This window comes from Xiphophorus hellerii, chromosome 23, assembly GCF_003331165.1.
Source record: "Xiphophorus hellerii strain 12219 chromosome 23, Xiphophorus_hellerii-4.1, whole genome shotgun sequence".
NCBI classification, from domain to species: domain Eukaryota; kingdom Metazoa; phylum Chordata; class Actinopteri; order Cyprinodontiformes; family Poeciliidae; genus Xiphophorus; species Xiphophorus hellerii.
The window spans coordinates 28,100,743-28,110,525 of record NC_045694.1 but is presented as its reverse complement, the minus strand read 5'-3'; the positions used below and the strand labels follow the sequence as shown (position 1 = coordinate 28,110,525).

The window sequence follows — 9,783 nt, the reverse complement described above, 5'->3', positions numbered from 1 at the left end:
GTCTCGAGCGGAGTCGCGGAAGATCCTTTGCGCGCTCCCCAGAAGCACACGAAGAGCGCTCACTCCGACTTATATTTCCGCCGTTGTTGTCGTCGTCGAAGTCGAAAATAGCTTCACGTGAACATTTGTACTTTGTTTAAAGGGCTCTTACATGTTTCAAGAGTAAATTGTCAAAAACTACTAGCACAAGAAATATGTTACTGTAATAAAACAAATACACATGTATTTATTTCGACTGGCTTAGCCATCATCAAATGCATAGACGATCTTTGAACTGGATTTCATTTTCGCTTCCTCAATTCTCCCTCCTCCCACACGTACCCACCGCAGCCCTTTTTTTTTTTTTTAACGCGCCCGGTGCCAGAAACGAAACTAGAAACTTCTCACAACCGTGCATATACGTTTGTGCAAGGCCAAGCAGCTGCAGCAGTTATTGAGAAAATGCATTTTCGCTTTATTTTCCAGAGTGCGCAACTGAAAATGATCTGTGGTTGCTGCTGTTGGAAAGGGCCAAAACCATACCAGAAGGTTTCATGCATCTTTCTTAACCGAAACCAAATGCAGATGAAGCGTACAGCTGAAGAAAAATTAATCTGTTAAAAAAATAATAACATTAAGGTACACATAAAAAAAAAAAATAATTTAAAAACAAAAGACATGGGTATAAAATAAATGCATAAAATAAAATGTGAATGTTTAGATTTCAATTTTAAATGTCTTAAATGTTGTCAATGAGCAGTTTATGCAAACATTGAAACATTACAAAAGCAGTTTTGCAAAATTCCTAAATAAATATAAAACATTTAGATTTACTGATGAAGCTGTTAGCATCCCTGATAAAAAATACATCTAAAATAGCTTCGTATTTTATTCCAGTAGTCTTACACAAATATTGCTCCCTAATATATTAGGAGATTCTAACAACAATCTGATCAGTATCCCTCTCATCAACAGTTTATACATGCAGGATGGTATTTGTTTACCCATGACATTTCACAAAGTCGGAGAACATACAGAGATATTAATTGTCATTCCTTTTTGCATATTTAGATCCTGGATCCTCTTTTATGCTCTCCTCTCTTCAGTTTACACCAAAACATTTTGATTTAGGTTTAAGGACTGAGATTGCTACTGAAGAAAGACCATGTTGTATGATGAACCATTTTAATTCCTGATTTGGCTTATGGATCATTACCTTGTTGAAACACATTTTTGGTTTTTAAACAAAGAAGCAGGCCCTGAGCACCACAGGTCCTCTACTCTACTTACTAGCGTTTCCTTTTTTGTTGTTGTTGTTGTTGTTGTTGTTTTTCCATTTTTATCTTCTTTTTAATGCCAAAACCGATTTCCACAGGAAAGCTCAATTACAATCTCGCCAGGTGCAAATGTAACTTTTGAAGTCCAAGCAGATTTTGAGTAAACTCTTGGGAAATTTTATGTGGATTGTAGATGATACACATCATTTCTGTTTACAGAGAAAACAACATGATGCATTGAGGAACAGAAAATCACTGTGTCGAGAAGTGTCAGGTACCAACTCTGTGTTGCTTTACCCCTTCAGTTCGCCACAGGCAGAGATTATCCGTTTGTGCCACGCGTGTTCTGCAGGCGATACTCGGGTGCGGCAAACAGACGGGCACAATTTAAACATCAACAGGGAAAGTTTGGTCATACAAAGCCGCGCAGGATTTAGGAGCGGAGGGGCGCCAAGTATTTGGCAGCTGCAGAATTTTACAGGGCGTGTTGATGTGTGCGAAGAGGATTCTGAAAGTATATATAAAAAAAAAAACTCTTTTGAGGGTTACATTTAACAACAGGTTGAGTTCCCGAAACAAGTGAAGATCTGCTTTAAAACTTCCAATAGCTTCCTCTAGTGGCTGCAGGCTCACATTGGTTATTCATTTATTTATTTACGATTTCTCCTGGATGCAAATTACACCCGTCTTGTTAATCACATTTCATGCAAGTATTAACAAGTACAGAGCAGTGGTGTAAAAAAAAAAAAAGAAAAAAAAGTGGGGTATGACCTACCCATGGGGGCGCTGTGTGAGAAGGGGCGCCAGAACGATGATGGCGGAAAATTTTTTTTTAGTCAAGAACGAGCTGGCGCGCTATTTATTTATTTACTTCTTCATTTGATGCGTGTTGTTGTCTGGCGACAAGGAGTTAAAGATGGAGAGGCTGAAAACAAACAAAAAAAAGGATAGAGATGTTGTGGGGATGTAAAAAGATTTTCAAAGTGGTAGACGGACAGCAGGTAAGTTACATCAGTCTATCAAGAGGTGGCTTCCAAATATTCATGTTACCTTAAGTTACTAGGAAAATGACATGACGTCTTCCAACGGTGTTCTGTGGTTATGTAACGTGTTCCTATACACCTCAGAAAGTATCTAGCTGCGCCCGTACAGTGCCAATTCACATACGGACATTTTACAACAGGAACTATGTGGGTTTGGATAAAGACAGCCAAGCAGTCTAAGACTATACCATATAGCTCTGTGAATTGTTTTTACCCAGCACCCCAGACAAAAACAGCAACAACAAATAAAGAAACATTTTCCCACAAAGTGTTTCTTGTAAATGTGGGTCTCAGAACACATTACAGCGTCCTCTGGTTCAGAAACACAGCAAGTAAAGAAAAACTAGCTAACAGCGTTAGTTGATTCACTGATTATCTTAAATGATCCACCTCGTTCCTACAGGGAGTTGCAAGATCTCCTCAACAATGGAAAAAAGTATTCATTTGATTAAAGTGAAAGGCAGTTGATACACCATGCTACATGCTAATGGAGTCATATTTCTGGAACAACTCAGAGCTGAAATATTTGTTATCAGAACAAGTCCGTTCCAGGAAGACAAACAGGGTAAGTGCAACAGCTGGAGTTCTCAGAAACCGTGTTCCGGGACGCAGCAGGTCCCGACAGGTTTTGGGGGAAAACTAGATGCTTCTGAAATGTGTTATGAGCTAACTTATTAGGAATTGTGTTTATGCAATTGGGAGTTGAAAGTAAATTCCTGTAGTGAGATTTGTGCTGCACTTATTCAAAGGACAACTATCTGATTTAGACATGATGGAATAACCTCTGCTCTCTAAACATCTCAAGAAAAACAGTTGCCTATGACTCCATCCAACAGTATTTATCTAATAATCTAGAGTTTAAGGGATATTCTTTCTGTTTATAACAGTGTTACAATCAGTAGTAGGATCATTAAGTGGCTGTTTCTATCGTTCTAATAATACTGTCTGAAAAAGAAAAAAAGCTGAAGTAGAGAGAACATTAATCCTAAAAGTCAGAGTGAAATTGTAATCAAAGCAGGATGAATGTGTCTTTAAGGACCTGGAACGTCGCGGCAGGCTGTAATAAACCTCATTGGAAACCATAACAAGTTCATCCTGGAAGCCTGGGCTGCTAAAGCCCATAACCGTCTCCCTCTTGTGTTCAGTAATCAAAGTGAAAGCAATTCTACAATAATTTGGAGAAAACAAACACATTTTAATGACAAAGATAACCCGAGTAAAAACAAAATACAGGTATTCAAATTCTTTTATTTATTAAGAGGGGGAAAAAAACTACAATGACCAAACTCTGTGTGATAGATGTGGAAAAAGTTATTGCGCCCCAACTCCAGGACCTGAACGTACAACATCATTTTCCTCATTGTCCTGCTACATAATAGCGTCCGTAAGAACTGATGGTCAGACAATCTCCTAGGATGTTTTGGTAGAGAGCAAAAATTCAGGATTCGGCGTGCCGTGGTGGCGTAGTGGTTAGCGCGACCCGTATTTGGAGGCCTTGAGTCCTCGACGCGGCCGTCACGGGTTCGACTCCCTGACCCGACGACATTTGCTGCATGTCTTCCACCCTCTCCTTTCCCGTTTCCTGTCAGCCTACTATCATATAAGGGACACTAGAGCCCACAAAAGACCCCCTGGAGGGGTAAAAAAATAAATAAATTCAGGATTCTATCAAATTCTGGAAGTTGTCCTGGTTCTGAAGAAGCAAAACTGCCCCGTACCGTCACACACTGTTAATCTGATGTTCTTTTGCTGTGTTAGTTTTATCCCTGATGGTGAACCGCCTCTGAACAATAGGCCTAATAGTTTATAAAAAAAAAAAATACATTGTTGATGTGATTTTTCTGAAATCTGAAAACAACAGTTTCCTTTACAAGAACATAGTCTAATTCTGTTTCTACTCTAAATAAAATAATAAATGCTCTGAAAGTACTTTCTGAATCCCAAAGGTGAACACTTTATGAACTCATTTAGTAGAGAAGTAAAAGTCTTTGGTCAGCATTGACACAATGCAGGGGATTTGCTTTTTTCCACTAAATCCAGGCAAGTTGGAAGAAGATTCAAAGTGGAACGCCACCTTGTGGTTGACTCGCGTCATGATCTGCATCAGCTCCAGCTGTCCACTGAACTTAGCCAGATTTTCACACAGTGACTGTATGAACCAGGAGCCGTTACTGGTGTTTCTCCAGGAGTAAAAGCCTGCCAGGTGGAGCGACGAGTTAGAGAGGAGATTCAGGTAAGAACAAACCAGATGAAAGTTGAAGAGAAATCCAACCAGAGTAAGTTACCTGGAGCAGTAGAGTACGCGTACATAAAGTCTGCCTCCACGGGAATCTTCGCAGACGTTTCGTCTACTGCAGCATCCGTCTCTACGCCATGGTCAAACTCTGAACCTCTGCACGCCTGGGACGCGAAGAACGACGAGGTGACATAAAGAAGGAGATGAAAAACAAACCAATTCACTCGATTCCCCCTCCACACACCCAACGATCACACCCAGAAAGCTTAGAATGAACCGGCATTTTCAGCTAATGAACTGTAGCTGACCTGTATGAAGAAGAGCTTTGGTTTCCCCACCAGACTCATGCAACGACGTCCTTTAATGCATGCGATCAGCGTTTCAAGCTTTTCGAACCGATCCGTGCCGTAAATCACCTCCTGGTCTCCATGGCTGAGCAGCACACACACAAACGAGGCGTTCTGGCTGTGGTCCTCCTTCGCCACTGCACACAGAGCGACACAAGCCCTTACACCAGGGCATTTCTGGATATTTGTGAACCAAATGATATTAATAATATAATTTGCAAGCCACACCTCTGTTGATTGTTACAAATTCATCTGTGTGAAGGTCTGGTAAAATGAGAGTTTGAGCTTCTTCCTACCACCGACTATAGTTAGCGTTGATCGTAGCACGGGCCACATTTTGGCGTTGCTGGCAGGATGAGGTGGCCTGGCTATACCAGTAAGGTGGAGTTATGCTGCTAGTCAATAGACTAACAGCATAATAATAGACTAATAGCAAACTATTCTTGTTCTGCCATTTTAGTTCTTCGTCAGTGCATCAGTGTTGTTGTTATGGCATTAGCATGAACTATTGACAGCGTCTGACAGAAGTTTAACACTTATCAGTGTGTTTAAGACTGTATTTCTTTAAGCGTCAATTATCAATTTCAAGCGCCAATTTCTATTATCAGTAGCCATATGTTGTCTGATGCAGATGTTTAATTTTGTTCAGTACTTTACATGTTGGAAACAACAGAACAGAAAAATATGACCATAAGAAGAATCCTCTACAGTGTTCTTGTGCATGTAGTCAATGTGACAGATGACAGAAACTGTCCTTAGATTCTTAGATGAATACCTACAAGCTCTGAGAAGTGATATCAAATTTATGTTGGACAGAATTACAAGAATGTGTGGCACTGGTAAGGATTTCAAAGTTTTTAAATCCAGAAACGATACTGTGGGTACTGTACATTGTAAATAATAACAAAAACAGAAATGAAAACTGTTTTTGTCCAGAGGAAAAAGAGGCAGGTCTCTAGGAGACTTTGAAGCAAATGATCAGTCATGATCAGGATGGGTAACCATCAGTCTGAATTTGATTCATAAGTTGATATCCACCACGTTAGAGTGAATTACTGACTAATAAACACTGTAAATATTGACTCTACACCATAAGCAGATCTGTTGCAAACTTCTAGAAGGTTTAGTTGCTCTTCATTCTACCATAACTTAAGCTGTGCTTGTAAAACAAATCATGTTTCTAAGTCAGCCAGCAGCTCCATGTGGTGCATAAGGTTCTCTTTTTTCCCACTTGACCGCCCCAACATGTCTGTGCATGCCACTGCCCCCCCGCTTTTTAAAACCTGACCTCAGGTTCCCAGTGGGGTTGAGATCTGGGAGGTCAAGAATGTCTGCGTTCTGCTCTTTGAGTCACTCTGCTGTCATTCTTAACTTGTGACACGGTGCTTCATCACGCTGGAAAATCCACTGTTCTTCACCAAAGTGCTCCAGGGATTGTGGGTGAAGCTGATCATGGGGGCTGTTCTGATCCAGCTCCTTGTTCAGAACCCTCCCTACACACTGATCGATGAGAGATTTACCAGAATAAACAACATTGCAGCAGTTTTGTAAATCATCCAGAACATTAGTCTGTCATGTTTGCCGTAGGGAGAAGTAGCTTCTTTGTGGCTGTTTTTGTAACAAGGCCACAATCCAAAATGTTCCCACCAACTCAGCACCAACCTGTGAGGCAGAGTTGACAAAACTCGGCACCACAGGTGGTAAAACGATGCTGTAGTACAGACCTCAGAGTCCAAGGAGGACTAAACAATGTCAAAGCACTTTCATATATCTTAAAAAGCAATCATTAGCGTAAACTCTAAATGTTTAGCAACCTCTGGGACAGACGGTCTGATAATGAATCACCTAAATTTGAGAATGACCAGGTAAGACTCAGTTGAACATGTAGGACACTTTGGTCAGACAGCACAAAACGTCTGAGCCACAAGAGTATACCCCGATGAAAACACTTCCTCTTGTGAGGTACGAGGACGGTGCCGGAGTCTCAGTGATTTAAACGAATCCGAGTTGATCAGTTGGGGTTCTGTAGTTACCTGTATCCATCTGTTTCATCATGTTATCCATGGTCTGGTCATTCAACACTCTGACCTTGTAACCCAGTTTAGTGAATGTCTTAGCAACATTAGCAGCATCAACATCGGTTCCATTTCGGATGTTCATTCCTGAAGGAAGACAAAGAGGAAAATCCGCTTAGCATCTGGATGGTAGCTCGATGAAACCAGCGTGAGATCTGTGGCCTGGATTTCCTGACCGATGAAATCTAACATTTTAAAAATCGCAGAATTTCCAAACACACCACAACAGGGTGAGTTCACACACACACACACACACACACATCGCGTTTTAATGGATTGAAGGCTTCTTTTGTTAGAGCAAAGGATGAAAAAAAAAAAAAATTAATGAATCCAAGCAAGAGTAAATATCTATGAATATAAAATAAGATTAGATTTTTAACACATCTTTAACTACTTTTTCCATCTTCTTCCAAGAAAGCAGATTTTTTTCAAAGTGAACATCTTAAAGAGAAGTTGTTCTTTAGTCATATTTCTGGCTCGATTCATACATTAAATGAATCGGACTGGTAAATCGGATCCCCTTGTCTTCCTGGTTTGACTCCCGGACCTGACGATATTTGCCGCATGTCTTCCCCCGTTTCCTGTCAGCCTACTGTCATATAAGGGACACTAGAGCCCACAAAAGACCCCCTGGAGGGGTTATAAAAAAAATAAACATAGCTCAATATTTTTGTTTTTGGGATTTAATCCAACCAAAATAAAAAATTAAAATTAAGGTAAAATCTGATTACTTAAGAAATAGTATCCTTTTTAGTGACAAACGTGTTCTATAGCACGCTGATGTGAAATCTTACCAGTGTTTTTGTGGAAGTTCTTGTTGTTGATAATGAGGCAGATTCCCATGCAGGGGTAGTCCGTTCGGTAGCAGTAAAGGTCAGAGGGAGTACCTTGACCCCCTGAGCTGTTCTTCACCTTCTCATCATCATCATCATCAGCTGGTGGAGCTTTGCTGCTGCTGCACACATGGGAACACACAGAGACTCCTGAGGCTATTTCACTCAAACCAGAAGTACTTGTTCATCACCTAAACACTGAGTAATAATGATATGACAAAAGTCGAAATGGCTTTCAACCTAGTTTAACATGTGAACAGAAGCTGGATGTAACAGGTTCAGTCGAAACTTGGTTTCTGTGGAAAGGAAGAGGAACTTTCTTGTTTGACAAGCCACTAGCAGCAGTTTACGTTCATAAAGGGGAGAGAGGCCTGGAAAAAAAACAACAAAAACCAAACAAAGAAACAGTCACTACCTTTTGAGAGAGAATTTTGAGGTGTCCACAGTGACTTCAGCCCGACCTTTGTCTTTGCCATTCTCTGCCATGTTCCTACAGACATTAGCAGATAAAAAACAGCAAAGCAGAAATCAGAGCAGAAGATAAGGGACAATAGTCTTATTTCCTGCTGAGAAGCAGCGTCTTTCAAAATCACTCGAGTCGAACTATCTTGGAAACGGAGAAAATTCCTCTTGTAGCTTTTGAAGCAGAATGTTCCAGACAAACTTCACTGGGTTTCATCTGACAGAGCAGCACAAAGTAAAGGACCATTATATTACACATAGCGGAAACAAGTTTAACATAAATCTGGTGCAAATAATATTTCATTAATTATTTAATGAACTAATACAATGAACATTTAAAACAGATTAGTAATATCCATTATGTGTTTATTCCCTTTCGCTTTGAAACACCTCAATAAAACCCCAGAGTAGCTACCGGTTTAATGTCTAAAGGTCAAAGTCCATCTGTGTGTTACACTATTGTAAATGCAGCCAGCAAGTCCTCAAGATTCCCGCTAGACACACGTGGACTTTAAGACCTCTAACAACATACTCTTGTGTTAGAATGGTCAAAGCTCAGATCTAGATCCAGTAGAGACAAGACTTGAAAAATACTGTTCACAGAAGTTCTCCATCCAGTTTAAACTTGAGAGAAATAAACAAAAACAAAAAAAGGAGAAGAAGACGCTACTAGAAGTATACCCCAGAAAACTTTAGACGTAAATGTTCTTACAGCAAAAAGGTGCTTTTACAAAAGACCGACTTGGGAGGGGTCCGAATACAAGCTCATGCCACACTTTTCAGATGTTTTCCATGCCAACAATGTGTTTGAAAACTGTATCTTTCTCATTCTGCTTCACAATTAGGCCCTATTTTGTGTTTGTCAATCATATAAAAAGAATACAGTTTGTGTTTGTAGGGAAGCAAACAGGAAGATGTTAACTGACAGCTTTTGAGCCTCTTTTTGCCTTTAACCTGCTTAGATCAGCGTCACACCGTGTTCAAATGTGTCTGTACAGAGTTGAACATGGATCACTCAGCCAGGTATGCGGAGTGATCTGTAAAAGATAACTACCTAATTGTTTTTTTTTTTTTTATGTCACTCGGTGTTTTTGTATGAACCTGACTCACTGACGTGACAAGGAATTTCCTTCTGTAATCCGCAGATCAGCTGCAAAATTTCAGTTCAGGAACATTAAGCTTTAAAACCAGACACAAGGCTACAGAAACAGTGTAGTTCCTCTGTCGGGCTGTCCGCTGTATTCCGGCCCAAAGCAGAATTTTATCACACATTTGTTTAGGTGAAACAAATGGCTCAGACTTGGCATATCGAATGTGTTGCTCTGAATTTCATTAAGGCTCAAAACCAAAGTACTATTTAAACACTAGCCATTTACAGCTCTATATAAACAGCTTAAGTAAAAGACGAAAATGAAAATAAGTTATCCAACAGGTATGAATCACTTTGTAGCTGCCTAATCACGTCCGACCCAGTTTACAGTAAACGATTGTACAAGACATGGGGAATCACTAACATGACTATATTTGGGCG

At 40.1% G+C, this 9,783-nt stretch overlaps 1 protein-coding gene and 1 long non-coding RNA gene across 3 annotated transcripts in view; one reads left to right on the top strand and one right to left on the bottom strand.

Annotated features, from left to right (window-relative positions):
• Positions 1 to 4,040: 4,040 nt before the first annotated feature.
• The window catches only part of casp3b (caspase 3, apoptosis-related cysteine peptidase b), a 5,995-nt gene continuing 252 nt past the window's right edge, over positions 4,041 to 9,783 (bottom strand). Inside the window, exons 2-7 of one of the 2 annotated variants that reach the window (XM_032555452.1) lie at positions 8,206 to 8,280; positions 7,752 to 7,912; positions 6,916 to 7,044; positions 4,844 to 5,019; positions 4,585 to 4,699; positions 4,041 to 4,495 (exon numbers count right to left, since the gene is read on the bottom strand). In XM_032555452.1, coding sequence (XP_032411343.1) covers positions 4,263 to 4,495; positions 4,585 to 4,699; positions 4,844 to 5,019; positions 6,916 to 7,044; positions 7,752 to 7,912; positions 8,206 to 8,276 — 885 coding nt within the window. In that variant the 5' untranslated portion in view covers positions 8,277 to 8,280 and the 3' untranslated portion in view covers positions 4,041 to 4,262. The remainder of the gene's footprint in view (positions 4,496 to 4,584; positions 4,700 to 4,843; positions 5,020 to 6,915; positions 7,045 to 7,751; positions 7,913 to 8,205; positions 8,281 to 9,783) is intronic. The other variant, XM_032555454.1, reaches the window with a different exon arrangement.
• Positions 4,503 to 9,783, top strand: part of LOC116714724 (uncharacterized) — a 25,002-nt gene continuing 19,721 nt past the window's right edge. The window contains exon 1 of the long non-coding RNA XR_004338112.1: positions 4,503 to 4,661. This is a non-coding gene — a long non-coding RNA (uncharacterized LOC116714724). The remainder of the gene's footprint in view (positions 4,662 to 9,783) is intronic.